General features: G+C 36.0%; 1 protein-coding gene across 16 annotated transcripts in view; it reads left to right on the top strand.

The window, feature by feature from the left end:
- Positions 1–19,024, top strand: part of LOC110378155 (vinexin) — a 170,424-nt gene that overhangs the window by 121,362 nt on the left and 30,038 nt on the right. For 13 of the 16 annotated variants that reach the window (XM_064037167.1, XM_064037166.1, XM_064037171.1 and 10 more), the window contains 2 exons: positions 14,969–15,156; positions 18,676–18,841. In XM_064037167.1, the coding sequence (XP_063893237.1) occupies positions 14,969–15,156; positions 18,676–18,841 (354 nt within the window). Of the gene's footprint in view, positions 1–4,414; positions 4,614–14,968; positions 15,157–18,675; positions 18,842–19,024 lie in introns of those variants that run through there. The other 3 variants (XR_007510795.2, XR_007510796.2, XM_049838874.2) reach the window with 3 other exon arrangements.

The raw sequence follows: 19,024 nt of genomic DNA, 5'->3' as shown, positions 1-19,024 counted from the left end.
ATGGTTTCTTTGTACTTCTTCCGATGACAACGTGTAGTAAATTCTCTGTACATATTATATAGGTATTTGTTCGGGCCGTAGACTCCACCCGACACTGCACACCGCAGAAACCAGTGATTCACTCGCTAAGCGATTTAACAGTATTACCTCTGACATATACAGTAAGTGTTTATGAAGCCCTCCCCACTGGTGTAGAACATATGGATATTAATCGACTTATAGAGGCGAGCGACGTAAAGCCGTGCTGTGAAACCGCTCTTAATATGTTAAGATCAGCTTGCATTATGAGGCTGTCATTGAACATCTTTGGCAGTCAGATGCCAGCACCCTCTAATCCCCACGGGTATTGGGTTGCCCGGGTAACTAGGTTGAGGAGTTCAGATAGGCATATCCAGGTAGACTAGAAGCCAACCCTAACATATTTGGGAAGAGGGGTGATGATCAGCTTCCAATATGAGCTTGTAAAGACAAGATTTGAGTAGATAAACAGAAGAAACGCTCCAGAAAAGTTTAACACAGCTGTTTCCCGGCGTTTTCACCCGTGTCCTATGGAAACTATTACCATACCGAGATAAGATATAGCCTATGTTGCTCGGGAAGAGTGTAGCTTCCCAACAGTGAATATGCAGCCAGTTCGACTGGCTATAAATAGTTTGGTCATATTTAAATGGTGCAACTCACCCTTACTTGCATAGAAATGACATTTCAGTTTTTAAGGTGACAAACAAATGTTAATATCTGGGCAATAATACACGATTTTTTATTTCTCACTTCCACATCTGTATGCATTACATTCTATTGTACATGTGACTCAGTGTTATGAACATTAACCAGTGACAAAGCTATTGATTACACTGATAATTTGAAATCAGGAGGTTTTCGATAGGACATATTCCGTGCACTTGATAAAATAGGAAACATGATAAGTGAAATCAGAATTCAAGAGCATTCGAGACGAAGATAACGAATGTTAGTACAAACGCAATTCTGATTTTAATGTTTAATGAAGTTCCTACTTTTCAGAAGTTTTTTTAATACGTACATAAACTGTGACTGGTAGTGAACTGTCAGCTAGTTAATTATTCATCAGAGCAGAATATTGAATGGTGTTCGTTTGCGCAATATTTTGGTTTTATCCAACCGTTCGACAATGAAATGCTATTCCCAACTTTTGAATATTCAAATATTTTTGGTAGTTCCCAGTAAAATCTTGCGGATTAAATAACAGTGTAAATTCCGTTATGTTTCGGTAGGCTTATTTGATTTTTTTACGTGGAACAATATTTCGAATTCTTCTTATAAAACGCTCGATTGTAATGAGTTTCAGGAGAGTTCATGAGTCAATCCTAACTACGTAGTTGCCAAAAAGTTAAATGCATTAATGTTTGTTAGTCTTACCAACGGTACTAAATCGGACGCCACGCGCTTCTGGGTTGGGACAGAAAGGCAGTCGCTCCATGTAAAAAACTGATATTCAGCTGCATCCAATGAAACTTGGGCTTGGTAATTTCTTGGTAAATTAAAAAAAAAGTTTATTAACATACCAAACTTTGACGGTTACAAATGCAGCATTTACCAAAGGTTATTCTCCCTTAAAATATGAGAGAAAAGTATTAAGTCTGTCGTATTTCGCTGAAAATACAACTATGATTAAAGTGTACGCAGCCGACATGATTATTTATACGTTCATTCATCACATTTTTCTTTCCCAACCTAGTGTAGCCGTAATGTGTTTACACCATTACACTGCCAAACGATTTTCATACTTGTTATTAAGGCAATATAGCATAAATTATCTTGTTTACATATTTACATATGTTATTGGTTCGGAGCTAATTTATAAATTTTGTGTATCACATTTTATCTTAGTTTGATAATCAAATCAATTCTGATGTATTGCTTTCGTAATGCGTAAAGATGTCTAATTTAAGAGATAGAAGATAGAGATATTTGGGTTAAAAGTTGTTACATTAAGATGAATCCACGTGGTTTTGGACTGAAACGAAAACCATTGCCGTAGAGATTATAGCTAATACTCCTTTTATGTTTAACACTAATTTATTATACCCAGTACAAACTTTACGTTTCTTATTAGTTTTGAGTTTGGTGACATAGAAACCTAATTATTCAGAATATTAATAGAAGTAAACAAGAAAATGGTAAAAAAAAGGATTGCCATATTAAGCACAGAAAGCTGAATCATTGTATGACATCTCCACATTTAATATTATTGGGCCCAACTAACGTAAAAACAATAAAATCAGTCGTAACATGTTTTATTTCAAATTATATGCAAAAAAACGTGTATGTTTGCACCTAATAAATAATCATTAGCTAGATACTTCAGCAGTTTTCGAAATAAAAAGTTAAAATTGAGAATATAATGTAGTATAAAACGTTGACATGTTTCATAGTAAAACAACGCATAATAAGTACAATAAAACTAAATTATGATTATTTTAAGTTATATAATGAATGTTGTCGATATATTCTGTGGGTATATTATTTAGGCATCGTCTAGCCATTACGAGGGCGACATACAGAAATAGAGATCTATTCACGAGCCGCAGATGTGTGTCAACGCGAAGATATTTTAAACGTCCATATTATTCATCATAAAGCATATTAAGGGCTCACAAGCTTTTGTGTAAATAAAAACATACTTTGTTTGCCAAAAAAAAAGTTTTTCATCAAAACTCATTTGTTGCGAACTTTTTTCTTTTTTTTTATTAATATTTTTTTCAAATAAAAAGATTACCAAGTTATTGGAGATTCTTTTTATGTATTTTATTCGCGTTTAGAAACTAAACTAATATTCTATTTGCTTTTTCAAATAAGTAACTATTAGATTATTTCAGCGAATAATTCAAAAAGTTACTTTTAAAGATAAATATTTTTCTTCAATATTTTCGGAATAATTATGTAAATGGGATTCTAGTTACGTATTCTATGTTTGTACTTTTATATAAATAAATGGAGGCGAACTAATTCAATAAATTAGTATGTACTGTAGCTTGCGATAGACAGCTGTAGATAAACTTTATCAATTAGGTAATTAAAGTAACGTACTTGTTAAATTGGTGATAAGAATACAAGTACTATTTATAACAACAAGTATTAGGAATATTCGATTACTTATTTTATTATTTTCGTTGCAAAATGATACCTAATATTATCAGGATTCCTAATAGTATTGAAAATTTTATGAATATTTCAGTTTATTTTTTGTTTTCACATAACTAAAACAATTCCAGTAACCGTTTATAGTATCCATAAATACACAAGCTTAGATCTAGATTTTACAAACGTTAACTGTTGTTCCAAGAAGGGCCGCTAAAACACTTAGGCAAGATAATTTTAATTAAATTTCTAGGCCTAATTTATCACCACTATTATGCTCATCGAGCTATTAATCTCACAATTTAAACACTGAAACCCAACATCTACCATTTATTTAAAGTTTAAAATTAACATTTTATGCAATGTTCAATGAGGACGCCCGTAAATTCCACCTCATTGAAGATTTTCATAGCAAACAAAACCTTCGAATAAAACCTCTTTCAGAATTGCTATTCAACCGCAGTCAGTAAATAATATATCGAATGGTTAAACACGCCAAATTACTTCACCGAAAACATGTCCATTTCAATTCGACCGATATATCGGAAAATACATTTCTCGGTATTTGTAATCTGTGCGATGTGGCATCGCGCCGCGTCGCACCGCGTAGCTGCGTGCCGCACCGCATCGCCCGGACCGCACCGCGCGGTCGCTTCCCGCAAATGAGTCCATAATGTGCGCTTCTTTTATTACACTTCATTATCTGTCCAGTTATTTTTCCATTAACGATTCCCTTAATGCGACCAATAAATTCAACCTGTCACAATTGTTAAAGGAAACTTTACGAGAGCCATACAAATGATATCAATTTATCAATCAAGTGCTCATATTTTACCAACCTCACAAAAGATTTAAATATGATCACTTAGCGGACGCCGACAATAATAATAACCATTTCGCGTAAGCTGGATGCAATATTGAAAATATCCCGATACAAACGAGATTGCGTTCATTATCATATTTATTGCACAGCGTTTTTATATGGTCGGATATTATTTTGAATCTGGGACAAGTGCGAGTTTGTAGTAACCTTAACACGTAAAAGGAATAGATCAGTCCGAGTTGGTGGTAGCACGTAGGATGAGTCAGGTCATGTGTCAACGACGAGGCGTCACTGCTGAGGTCACAACACCTGAACAGTTGGCAGACTGACAAGTTGCATAACCGACGAGCGTTAGCCGCGAAAACAGGAAACACAGGCTATTTAAGACACCATTATAAACCTCAACACAGATACACGAACATATCTATGGAGAGGCGGCACGTGATTCATCTTGTTTGTTTTTTGTTTCAGGTAAGTTGGAAACTACTCAATATTAAGTCTTTGGAGACCGGGAGGTAAATGATGAAACATGATGTGAGTGGGCTACAATATATTGGTGTTTTTGAAGTAGAACATGTGTCAAGAAGCTTATAGGTAAGGGCAAGATCAATGTAATGTTTCCATGACGACAGAGGAAAATTTCGTGAAATGGTATTGTTGACAAAGGCGGTTTGTTGCTACAGTTATTGTTCAAGAATTATTTATTAGGGCAAAAGAGTATCTCAAATCTAAAACTAAGTACAAGACTCGAGCTGAAGAACGTCAATAATGAAACTGGTGGTGAAATTAGAAGAAAAATTAACATCCGACAGTAGAGGTGTTCGACTGTATATTGAGGAAGCGAGAACTCAAAAAATTCATAAAAACTATGTTGTTTCGAGTGCTAACTCGCGTTGTGAAATATAACAAGTTTACCTTTGCATATGGAATTTGATACGTGTGACGTGAACAGTATGCCCAGCTCGTTTATTTTTCCGCCGAAAAAAGAGATATTTTTTGTGAAAACGTACCCGTAGACGGGTCGGCAGGGGCTTTCAAACATTGGACGCAGGAATGAAAGTTGTGGGATATATCAAAAGTGCTATCATTTTGGCTACACTATGTCTATTGCACTTTACAATTTCTGAACGCGCATTGCCTGGGACATATTGAAAATGGACATTGGACCATAAATCATGTACATGATTAGTATTACAGAGACCTGGCTCACCTGATTATGTGCTTTTAGATCTGGAGCCATCATACAATTGTGTTGTTGTAATCACAGAAACAGAGAATATTGATACAACTAACACCAGGTTCATTTCTTTTGATTCATAACTATTCATAAGCCATAGTGCTAGTTTTGAAACTATCGTTGAAACTGAAGTATATTACCAGAAAATTCAAACTTGATCATTATAACAAACGAATTGGTTTAAATATTATGGAATGAAATAATTTAACTATTTCTTTGCTACAATATTCAATTCAACAAAATGGATTAGTTTAATCAACACAATTCATAGAATAAGATGTTATGTCTAACTTCGACATTTTGAAACAGTAACTCTTTCTGAAAGTTAACCTTTAAAGTTTAGCTAGATTTTGAACATTGAAGTTTACTATAGACGTCTGAGGAGAGATTTCACCATTCTCTACAACATTTTACTTTGTAACTGAATTAGTTTTAGACCCACGAGTCTCATTGCAGCGGACCTTAGTGTCCGTGATAAAGCAAGAGTTGCATACCTCAAATATGTCTGTCAATCCATGCAAAATCTTACAGATGATTATTTACTTGCTAGTATACTACGATCCCTTATAGAAATTCCTTATAGTAGGAAGAATCCAATAGAACATGGAGGTTATATCTGATCCTTCCCACAACCAATAAAGTCTCACGTACACTGAGGAGAGAAAAAAAATATTCGAAAATTCCCAACGAACGTCTAAAAGCTTTTGGGAGAACTGCATTAGACTCTAGTCTATTAATAGCTAAGCTCGTTGCATTTTACATGCCTCTTTTGAAATTTTGTTTTCGCAGTGGTTTTAAGCCGGAGCGGTGGCCATTTTGAATAGGCATGTAACGTAAAATATCACCAAAACCGCAGACAAAAACAGTAAAGAGATTAAAGCATACCCTTTTAATAATTAATTTACGTATAGTAGGCTTAGCGGGGAACCTCATCTAAGCGACCTTTATCTACCTAGGCTGGCATTGGTGGTGGTGCTACTGACCAGCGAAAATGGAATGTTATAAACCGCAGTAGTATAAAGATATTTTGCTGAAAATGACGTCTGAAAATGTTATTCTACATATTACAGGTGGAGTATGTAAGGTAACGTTACAACTGCTAGACCTCGCAATTTTCCAGGACATTCATGTCTTAACTTGACAGAGAAAATCTGAGCATTTTATGCTCCGCATTACGCGAAAGACCTTTCTTTATACTAACACAAATTAGGGTGCAATCTTCAAACACTGGGTTTGTAATAAATTCACCGCGCAGGGCTGTCGCAGATCGTCCAACGCATAATAAGGCTTAAGTCTGCTCCCAGTTTTTCCTCCTAAAGTGATGACCCTATTAGCATTTCTTAGACAATAATTTAATATCTCCATAGTCTTTTGGCAAAGCGATTCGCTCAATGACATCTTTTTCCTCCTAAGATTTATTTCTGACACTCTCATTTGTTTCTCTTTTATTTCACCGTCTTATTTTTTGTTTCCTTTGTCCATTATAAAGGCGATTAAAATCCTTGATTTGAGAGCGAAAATTAATGGGACAAAAAATGTTACCTTTTTCAAAAATGTTCTTTTATAATATCGGGTCGATTCGATTTGTTGCCTTTGAAGTTCCAAGTATTCATTTGTATTGAGTACTTCATTCAATGTCTCGGCCTATTTCAGGACCTACAAGTGCTTTTGTAAATGAGGTTTATTTCAATGCCAGTCACTACCCTAATTGTATGGGGAATTGAACAACAACCAACTATTTTATTTAAAAAATATATTCACGCTTGTTGTAATTTTCTCTTCTACACATACTGAGCAACTAACTTCCCCACCTAATGTAACAAAGTATGTAAAAGCTAATAACATTAAGTTAATTTTCACGGTCAACGCGCAAACTAATTAATTTCATCAAGCAGGTGACAATAGGCCGTACATGCCATGATTACCTTCTGTACACAAAACACCGCTGAAGTTTCATTTTAATGAAGTTTGTGAGTAGATAGTACATAAATACCACGGAGTAAGGAAAGATTCGGAGGTACCATAATACAGGCAGGTCAGGCGCCTTCTTCTAGGTCAAATACGTAGTACGATAAGTTACGAGTGAACTAACGAGGCGTTCGAGTCCTTTGAGACATCTGTCAACGATTTTTGATATTAGAAAAATGACTGGGTCCAAAGGAGGCGTATAAGGGCGAAGACAGTATCGTATCTCTTCCCCCGCACACCCGTATTTTGGCGCGCTACTTTCTTAGGAGATTTTCTGTTATGGCACCTCTGCTAGTCATGACTCCATGGTACATACATACAGACCTACAAGTGTATATATATATATATGTATATTGTATGTAGAGTAGATACATAAGTACCTACATGTGGGGTATTTTGGTACATTGGATTTTAATATCCGTCGGCCTGTCCGATAACTAGATTGTTATCGTATGAATACCCGCTCCGGAAAATGGGTGGGCTGGAATTTTGGCGGCGAAAAACATGCCAGCTTCCGACCCCAGCTGATTTAATATTGTACGGCTGACTTCCTACAATGATATCGATAGCTCTACAAACATCTGGTAATGATCCCTGAATCGCGAGTTGATTTTCCTTCCACTTGTGTCCCACTTTTGGGGTCGTAGTTGAATAGTAAGATATGTTATGTACCTTATTTAGGTACGTACAATGCTAGTTAAGGGTTCGTCATTTCGGAATTAGGTTTGGATTTTTTTTAACCTCATTATACATTATTATGATTATTTTCATAACTTAACTTTTTTTTCTTGATCTCTACTAAAAACTGAAGTGTTAATTTTACATTCAGATCTGAAGCTTCCATACGCAGTAATCTTCAATCACTCTGTCAAATTAAAACTACGTTTAAATATCATTAAAGCGAATCAAATGATCGTTTTCAGTGGCTTTGACTTGCAAAGCTCACGTAAGCTCTCGTCACGCATTCAGCTTTTCCCGTTCAAACGCCCACACCTACCCCCAAAGACGCAGTTTTCTTTCTACAATTAACCGTTTGGGCTTCAGGTACCTTTTAAATAAAAAGGACGTGTAAAAATAGACATCGAATTTGCTTAACGAGAGGTTCTTTTTATGAATTTTCCTTACGGCTTCCTAGGAAGACTTTTTGAACTAACTGAACATTATTTTTGGCCAGGTCTTACTCCTCGTTCCAAATACAAATCAGACCAACTGAAGATTAACCTCCACCTCTAAGCCTCACTTCAACCTCTTTAGAGATTTAAACATCAGTAGAAATTAAATTAAGACTCTTTTGTTTAATCATGTAATTGCACAAAACAGTATTTTTATTCTTACCCGCAATTAAGGAGTAAAAACTGCATTTCAGTAAGCATCTGCATGAATCTTGCGCTGAACAATTACAAACGATTTCGCCAATTAAGCGTAGCCGTACTTTAGTGAATAATGTATCTAATTATTGCAACCCAATTACATTGTTAAGCGTCGGATATTTCTCAGTGTTTAATCTTGTTTCACGGTTTAGAGTTCCGTGTGTTTGGATTACATTTTAAACACATACTCGTGCATTAATGAATAGGGTAAATATTAAGTCTACCAAAGAAAATATATTTGGTAATGTTCATAGGTACTGCGTTTGTTCAAATTCTTATAATAAAAATTACTGCTTTTATGTCTAATTATTTTCATATTTCCAAAATTTGCTTTGTATTATGTAGATTTATTGGAAAATTCCTTTAATTACTCAATAAAAAAACTTATCTTATCAAGATATAAATATGATTCTCATTGAACACCGGTTCACAAACTTGACGCTTGCAACATCAACGTCCAAAGCCACTATTTTGAAAGGCATCGAAACATCAGACGCACGCACCCGTTAGCCACGATACCTTTGAGCGAATATCAAATGCAGCTGAAAGCTTCACAGGCCTAACATGAAAAAACTGTTAGAATCAAGTTAGGTTTCCTATTGTAGGCATGAAAGTATCGTGTACTTCCTACATGCCTAGATTAGGATATCAAGAAATAAAGACTATTAAAAAGCATAATTCAATAAATAAAGAACAAGTAAATTCTGGAGCACTTACCAAACTTTAAAGCTTTCCTAATAAAGATTATTTTTGTCACCATTATAAACTTAAGTTTTCTTTCTTTGACCCTTATTGGTAATCTATTTATAACTTGACCTACTAACACAACTTTAATAAAAATTTCAAATCTTTAAAAACTTGACTAATTCTCCACGGAACCCGAAGTTCTTGGTATTTTTCCCATCTCTAGCTGAACTGGCCATTGTGCCTTGATTATCTCAGAGTAATTAAATCACAGAGTGGATAATGTGGGTTCAAGAATGCGGAGTGAAACGCCCTCCTGTCGGAAAAGTGTTGAGATTGAGTGTTACGAAGAAAATGGACGGGGAAATTAGTCCGTATTATGTAACTCTGGGCTTTTGAAAAAGGCTGTTTTGTTTCACGTCTAGCTAATTAATAATTCTATGAGGCTAATATGGAATATTTCTTTTAACTTAGTATTTGTAGTAGTCTTTCATTTCGGAAATATCATTAAGTACTGTCAGTAAAGAAAATTAATATTGCCTAAACCGATTTTACGGTTTTGCAAACGTCAGCCAGTCCGAACTGTACACTGGTAAAAAGTGACTCAAAACATTTTTATTAAAGAACGCTTTCATATAGAACGCTTTCAGGCTACCTTAACCCTAGAAGCCTAATCTATTTCGAACGTACACAAAGCCTTAACATACGTCTCAGAGGCGTACACATATAAAAGCCCCAATTTTAGGTAAATTATTTAATTATTATTTTTATTATTGAGCAGAAATTTTAATTTGGAATATAAACTAAATATAAAACAACACTGTTATTAATTATAACTATAATTACAGTTATTTATTACAACAAAAAAACAATATGCATAAATTGGAACAAAAAAAATTAACTTCTTCAAAATCAGCTAAAAAATATATATTTTTTTGAATACCAAATATTTTTTTTTACGCTAATACCTATTCTTAGAGCAAACATTACAACTAATCAGATTTGAGCTTTAACAGTTGACCAAATATGTCCATTCTGAGTACGATTACGAACACGATAAATCCGCTCCGAGTTGGTAGGTGGTAAAACACGGTCTGCGCCAGATGATGGACCAGCTTCTGCAACAAGGGTAGGGTCGGTTTCTTCAGAGGCCCAGATTCTTGTAAAGACGAAACGTACTCAGATACTTCATTATTTTCGTCCTCGCTTTGAACGTTTTCGATAATCTGGTTATCCTCAACTTCGGAATCTGAATCTTCCTGAAAAGGATTGTCTTCCTCGTTCAAAATTGCAAAAATATCGTCTTCATCTAATACATTAGACCGTGACATATTTATACCTGAAACAACGCCGAAAAAAGATATAAAATATACGAAAAACAAGCAATAGTAAAATCATTCAATCTCAGTTAAAAGTTACACAAAGCCTAAATATACGTCTCACAGGCGTGCAACACTTCGATAAATCAAAAATGGCGGGACTTACCTCAACGATAGGGGCACCATCCTCTAGCTCCCGTCGGCCACGAAGATAACAGAAGAGCACCACGCTCTAGCTTCAACCGTTAGAAAAAAACAAACGATATTCGAATGCGTGTACGTCTCGCAGGCGTAGATTAGGCTTCTAGGGTTAATTTTCTTGCCACAGGTATATTTTTTCACCATCAGTTCGTTAAAACAACACCCTTGCGTATTTCCTGAAAACCTCCAGAGAACCAAATGTAACACAAATTACAACTACGATACAAAGTCACGAGATCCGCACAATTCTCCACAGACCCGTGTTCGATCCGCACAATTCTCCACAGACCCGTGTTCCTTTCTAAATCAAGTCTTGAATATCCTCATTCCATAGTCCTCACTGTGTTAAAGTCCTCACTATATTACCAGTCCTCACTATATTACAGTCCTCACTATATTACCAGTCCTCCACATATTAACAGCCGCACAAAGGACTGGTAATTGCGTCACAATTACTTTCTTTGTGTTCACTAAAGAGACCTTTGTTCGCTATTTTTCGATAAAATCATTATTTGCACACCCTTTACTGTGTAAACGGGAATATTGGTAGGCTTGGATTGGTGTTATGGCAACTATTAGTTTCAGATCTGACTTGTTATGCAACATAAGCAAAAAAAATATATTTAAAAATAATTTGAAAAAAAAAACATGAAAAAATAACGCGTAGAGCAATAATGTAGCTAACTGTTGGATCAAGAAGATTATAACGATCACAGCTCTCTTCTCACAATGGATCCAATTAATCCAAACCAAGAATAAAATCACAAAAAACACACATTTACTAAAACATAATGAGACCTACATATATTTCTTTTGTCTAGCTCAGAAAATGTAGTGAACATAAGCTAGCAACTTACCATACTTCCCCATAATGCCATTCTCATTTAGTTCGCGAAATACCACGCCCTTTGCGGATTCACTATTAAAGATTCTAAACTGTCTGAAAATTATACTGACACATTTATTTTAATAACACAGTAAATATTTTAAGTTTTTATTTTCTTTTCGAAAAATTTCTTCTTCACCTGAATAAGGAAATACCGTCATGGATTTAATTGACCCAATCCTTTACCAAACCTTACACGAGTCGGTCTTCGTTAAGCTTAACCATATTTTCCGCAGCTGTACGTTCTACCAATATTGCCAGTATTAAAAACGCAAATGCTCCCAATAATGTTGCCACCATTACGGGCTCTGCTGTATTAAAATATTAATTTATTCATTCGCAAAGTTTACGTCGTAAATACGGAAGTGCCTAGCTATGAATGGTGCGGTAAACAGACTACCCTTAACGAGAAAAGTTCCAAGAACTGCAACTAGAAACGACATTTGAAATGTATAGTGCTTAGCTGTGGTGTTACACCCTTACTATAATATAACTTTTTCTTTAAAAGACTTCAGATTGTAGTAATCAGACTTCGGAGATCGTGTAAGATGAGATAGATTCTGTAATACCTCGTTAGAAAAATAAGTGTTATTTAAATGAAAAAAAAAGTTACCACAAAATCCTCTAAGTGAAACAACGCATAAACAACGCCAACAACAAAAAAGATGCCCCATATAAACAACAATCTGTTGTCGAAAATACGAGCGGAGTACCAGGAGTTCATAATGCAATTAGAGGTAAAGGCTGTAAGTTAGCCGGCACGACCACCCGCTGTGATTTGAATCCCTAATGGTCAAACGGAAAAATAAAGCTCTTCTGAGAGCTGCGGAAACGTGATGTACGAGGATTTTCGCCATTATTTTTTAAAACACGAACGCAAAGCGACGTATCATTGGTCTGGTGGAGTAATTGGGTTTGTTACTGTTAGGCTCTCAGTTATAATCCCGGGTTGGAAATGTGCCCAGTTAATGTATCATCGGGCTTGGCAGTTCGCACATAATCGCCGTAACAAGTACTGTCGATGTTTGTATATGATGAAAAACCGTCGTGAAGCTTTTGGAAAAACCAATTCAATTACTTTCTTTCCAAATGACTAAATACATGGGTATTTAAATTAAAGCTTCAGATGGGATGAGACAACCACGACCATACCTTTTACACGAGAGCATCACTAAAGGCAAACACGGAACCCACTCTGCTATATTAAGTTTGGTGTGATTAGCAGTGCAAAGCTGAGCAGCGGGTAGCACTTGTTTGCTCTAAGCTTTCTATGTCGGTGACGCTGCCATTCAACAAAGTCAAATACTAATATATCCCACATTCCCTGCATACAAATTTTGTACCGCGCCAATCAACAAAAACTGTTCACTGTAAAAATGTGCAGCCCATATCCTGCAACGTATACCGTAAAAAAACTAACGGTCTCTCACGTGCTCGCAAATCCTACACACACATTTCACCTGGACACTGCAATAGACGGGCCACACCAACACCAGCGCAAAAAGTGAATTTTTCTCCGTTGTGCCATAATTGGATTCGTTTTCAGTACACTTTTAATTTTATTTGCGTTCACTTTCTCACTTTGATGTCGGCGCACGAGCCACGGATTTTAGATAAATAACCAATTAACGAATACGATTTAATCCTCGACGATTGCGGCATGTGATTTCATTTCGACGCATGTCATTGTGATGTTTCAATCCTTCTAATTATAGACGTTTTACGTATCTCTACGTTTGGAATCAGTGTTAGTATGAAATGGGGTATGATTTCAAGCAACGTTATTAAAGGCATATTGACATTGACGCTCGGTCCGGAACAATTTCAATTTTGATTAGCAAACGTGTGTGCGCGAACCTATCAGTGCGTAAGTGAAGGTAAATATGTGAAGATTCGAGTTGGGGCGTGATCACATCACAGTCCTAACAGGCTAAGCGATTACGTCGACAGGGCGCGGTACCACTAACCCAATTTGTTGAAAACGACCGAGTAAACACACGTCGATTCTACGCCCCGCCGAGATTTATTGCAAGATCGTTAAATGCAGCTCTCTGTGTAAAAACGTCCAAATTGAATGAAGTAGGTATATTATTCAACATTGAAATAGAGGTGCTCGGACTACATTTTATGGAGTCTGCACTGTTTTGGACAGACTTGGGACAACAACTAAAGTGGAATCTATATAAACAGTAACTTAAATTATACTGATGGTATATTGCCATGCAGCCAATGAACTCTTGCACTTTTATCAGTAATAGAATTGAGTGCATCGTTCAACCTTCGCTTGCTCGTCCTATAGTAACCGTATTGTGTTCAGATTGACATGTTGCCAGCACACCTTGGCACTGTTGGGCGAGGCGAAATGAGCTCTAATATTTTAAGAGCCCTATTTTATGGTAGCCACGAAATAGCTCTTTGCCCGTGGTCTTAATGAATATTACTGGCATTCTTCCATTAGTCTTCTAAGCTTTTATGGAGTAGAGACAAAAAAAATAACAGAAGTTATTTTTAGTATAGATCTTTCTATAATATTTTTGTAGGAAACTGGTTATTTCAAGTGTTAGCAGCTATCTGCCAAAACAAATGTAATGTTAAATCCCACTAGAATTCAAAAACAATAAAATCCAACGAGATCTCAAGCCCAGAGTCATTATTAAGAATTCATTGCGACAGATCAAGAATATTTGCGTGTTGTTGGTATTCCCTTTACGTTTGCTCGGTCGTAACATATCTCCAGCTTCCTTAATAGGCTGGCAACACTTCCCACGTCCATATAAAATGTGAGGTCAAACTGCACATGAAGTGAGCTAGATATACGATCGCTGTAAAACTCTTTGGTGTGCCGAGCGAGGATTGACTCACGCCTAATTTAAGAATAACTGAGCAATTGCACCTGAGTCCGGTTGCATCGGCTGTGAACAGAAGGTTAACTAATTAGGTACGATTGATGACTGTTTACTGAACAGTAACTATGGCACATATTGTTCGCTAAAGTAAAAGCTTTCATGGTTTAAAAGTTAGGAGGTAAATAGACCAGTGGAGTTTCTTTAGCATAAGCTAGATAAGCCTTCACCTCAAAGTTTTATACTGTCGTTAGTTCTTTATCAACTTAAGTGTGTCCGGTCTAGATTCACAACTTCTACCTTACCTACTGCTGAATTTGCTTGGAGGATTTTCAGAGTTTTATCTCAACATAATTTTCCAATGACCTACGCTTCGGTCGTTTTAAAAAATAGTAAACCAGTACCTCAAAAAGCATCAAATTACTTTTAGAAGACGATATCTTCAAAGTATACTTATGTAGTAAACTATTTTATTGTTTTCATGGAATCTTCTGTAACACTTCATTGCATTTTACAGCTATTTGGAGGCCGGGCGCGCCGCCCCCGGTGACCGGCAACGCAGCACGGAGCCCGGGAGCTCCGCCCCCGCCGCCGCCGCCGCCCGTGTGGACGCCCGGCAGCGCGGGTGCTTCGCCCCAGACGCCACGCAAGACCTTCAGGCCAGTGCACTTCGAAGAGACGCCGCCCGCCCGCCGTAAATTCCCGGTATGATGTAAATGATTTATGTGGACATAAACTTATGACTTTTACACGTACTTGCAAGTAGGCATAAAGCGTGATAATATGGAGTAAGCAGAATACACAAGATGTTTACTGTTCCTCTGTTTCTTAAAGTCTGCATTTGAAATGCATTAAAATAACTTGCACGAATGACAATGCCTATAAACCTAAGAACCATACAGCAAAAGGCACAGACTGGAAAGCACTAGGATGGTTGAAGCAAATACTTTACAAAGCAAATGAAGGGTTCCCAACAACAAAATATCCCCGACAATCATGAATCTTCCTAATATAAAAATCTATCACAATAATGAATTATGTAGACGAAATATACAGAGCAAGGCATTCTACAGGGATTACATAAAACCTTTATGCCAACCGTCAGCGATACAACATTTTATCTTCAACAAATCCTTGCAGAGTTTTTCAAGCACAAGGAATCCGCGTAGGTATTTCGGTATAAAAATCCGCAATTCGTGGGCTAGCTTTATAATTCTCTGTATTTTGTCCCTCGTGGAACACAATCGTGGCACAATTCATTATTATTGCGATACACTTGATTCTTTTACACGGCGGCTTCGAAAAACGGCGAAAAACAAAAGTCACGTTTCGGTCGTTGACATTTGCCATTTTCCATCAGCGAATGGTTCGTGCTCGTGAAAAATGAATTGTTCAGTGGCGGTAAAGTTCATAAACTTATTATATACGGAATTATACGAGTTCTTGTTTTCCATGTTACATCATTATTCTTTTACTCTCATGAAAGGTATTAGCGTTTTCCACAGCCGAAGATTAAAAATTAAAAACTATTATATAAATTGGTTTGATTTAAGTCTCGCATTTGCTTTTAAAATGTAATATATGTTTACACTTTAGGTTTCATTACTGAAAGCGACACAATGTGGCTGCCAGAAAATACATATTAATATGTATCTCTTAACCTTCAAGGATCGCTGGGGCGCCGTGTTTGTGACTCATAAAATATATTTAGGGCCATTTACAACGCCTTTCCTCGACATAGGCAGGACTCCATTTGTTTCATTTGATCATGTCAAATTGTCTAGGGAAATCAATGAATTTACCAAGTATCATTAATATTAGAAAGCGTAAATAATACTCTGATATTTATAATTTCTATTGTAGAAATTAAAATGTATTATTATTAATGCTAATATTTGATGAAGCAGACGATGTTATTTGAATATTCCCTTTTATAACAATTCTTACGCAGAGTAAATATCTGTCTCTATCGCGTTATGTTTACTCGGCTTTTCTTCAACTAGAAATCTTTGGAATAAAACCCTGAGGAATCAGCTGAAGTATGTATGTATAAGCTCCCTTTTATAGTAAATGTATTCTTATGGAACCTACTAAGATAGTAATATTCTACCGAGAAATATGTATTCAGAAACTTTAGTACTTTCGATATTCCTTAGGCCGTAAATTTTCACAACTAACAAAAGGGTATTAGATATTTATTTCGCATTTATATTGTAGGTACATAGTCTAGAATAGAAAAGCTGGCTATAAAGGGGATTAAGCATTCACTGAGCAATTTGCTAAGCGAGTTTACTAATTGGTGATTATGTTTTATCTATCTGCTAAGCGCGATTCTAATTAAAGGAACACCTATTAATTTCTTGTGAAAGTTAGCTAATAACAACTCTTTTATGAGAATAACTTTCATGTTTTAATGTGTCATAAGCATAAAAATCAAGGGGTTTTATATCTATTTTTACTATGTTTTTAACACAAACGACTGATAATTTCTAAAAATTTATTTCACTACCCTAAGTCCTGTTTGTCAAAACACTTTCTACCGAGTGGAAAGTTGAATAATTCAATTTCAGTAAATAGGTCTAAAAGTTTTTTTTCTTATATAACGAGTTTATTTTTTTGTCACATCTCAAAAAGAAAGTTACGTCAAAGCTAGAAAGTTTTCTGTAATCTTCAGGGAATATTGTAAACACTGAAATGTTGTTTATATTTTATCAAGTTCCTGATCAAATTTGCGACACACCTAAATATTTTTTGTCAAATGCAGGTTTATACCAGTTAAATGGAAGTGATTGTTATACAATTTTTCTTTGAATCTTTAGGCTAAACGCAGTTAATCCAGGATTGAAGTTTGCTGTACCATTAATTTACATTCTAGAAAACTATTTAACATCAGTACATCAGCATCTTCAACCCTCAAATATTACCCTGTGTTTTCCCTTAGGCTTCTGCAAGTGTGATGGGACTCGCTTACTCAGAGCGTACCATTTCTTTGGAGAAACTCAGTATTAATAGCTGCTCGTATCATTAAAAAAATACCCACCCAAAACAAAAATGTGAAAGACTGCCAAGTTCGATAATATGGGAATGCTTCGCCTATAAAAGAAGTGAGATCTGAATAAGTACCAAGTTCCATACACATACCTCAGTTAAAAATAGTTACTTTTTAATGATGTTACTTGGCAAGTTTTCATACACCTTGTTATAAACCTACTAAACGCAATGAATCAAGTATTTAATTTTCTATTAAAACTTGCCAAGTAATCATCATTAAAAAGTAACTATTTTTAACTGAGGTATGTGTATGGAACTTGGTACTTATTCAGATCTCACTTCTTTTATAGGCGAAGCATTCCCATATTATCGAACTTGGCAGTCTTTCACATTTTTGTTTTGGGTGGGATTTCATTTATTTTTGTAAGGTTGTTTATTTTATTTTTTCTTATGATGAAGTTAGTTAAAGAAATGTCTCATTTATACTATCTTTTAGATTTTTTAATATGCACTATGTTTCTTACAAAGAAATGAACTAGATTAACTATGACTAGATTTACCAACTGACTGACATGACATGTTATCATATATTATGTTCGTGGATCAAAGTTACACATTCGTTATTTTCGAAAGTGATTCACACTTGGCCGTTTTCAGATTTTTACTTTACTTTACAAACCTTTGTACCATTCGAAGATATATTATATAAATATAGATAAATTTAGTTCGTTTTAGTTCCTTAGGGGTATAAATTTACACCGGGTATAAAACACCTTCATTATTTTGAAACCGACTCACACTTGGCCATTTTCAGATTTTTCCCTTTACCTTGACATAAAGACCTACCTCCATGCCAAATTTCAAGTCAATACGACCATTGGAAGTGGTCTAGGTTTTTGATGAGTGAGTCAGTGAATCAGTCAGTGAGTGTATAGTAAAAATAGCGATTTTCTGACGTCAATATCTCAAGACCTACTATAGGTATATTAATGAAATTTTGTATTTTAGATAAGTGAGGGGGTCTCAACAGATACTAGAAATTTGATATGCGTAAATAAAATAGATTTTGAGTTACAGGGGGGTCGAATTTGGCCCGAAATGGTTCGTGTAATATAACCCACGGCCGGTGTTGTCGCCTTTTTTGCTCGAACTTGGCGGACACACTGCCGTGTGTCTAGATCCTCTTACGACATGTCCTTCAAAAACTTCAATAAGTCTAACTTTCTTCCCCAGAATTCAGAACAGAACGGCTGCACCAGTGGTTCAGAGAGCGAGGGTAGGCTGAGGACGTCTCACAGCGCGCCCGTGACCGGCCTCAGCACGCTGGGCGGGTCTAACACTAACAGCCGCTTGCCGAAAGCGCAGAACCCTACTGTTACTCTGCTGCAGAAGGCACGAGGTAAGGGAGCTAAATATTAGTAAAAAAACATGTACTAGGTGTAATCCTTCTACACCTTTTCCTTGGTTATCTGTAAGAGATCGCTACAAGCGATAAGACCGCCCATTGTGTTACCTAACCGGTTAGAAATTTGGGTTTACGTTTTGGAATTTTAATTGGTGTCTTCTACTTCTTGAATTAAGG

The sequence above is a fragment of the Helicoverpa armigera genome, chromosome 12, assembly GCF_030705265.1.
Source record: "Helicoverpa armigera isolate CAAS_96S chromosome 12, ASM3070526v1, whole genome shotgun sequence".
In the NCBI taxonomy this organism is placed as follows: Eukaryota; Metazoa; Arthropoda; class Insecta; order Lepidoptera; family Noctuidae; genus Helicoverpa; species Helicoverpa armigera.
This window is presented reverse-complemented; position numbering and strand designations above follow the sequence as displayed.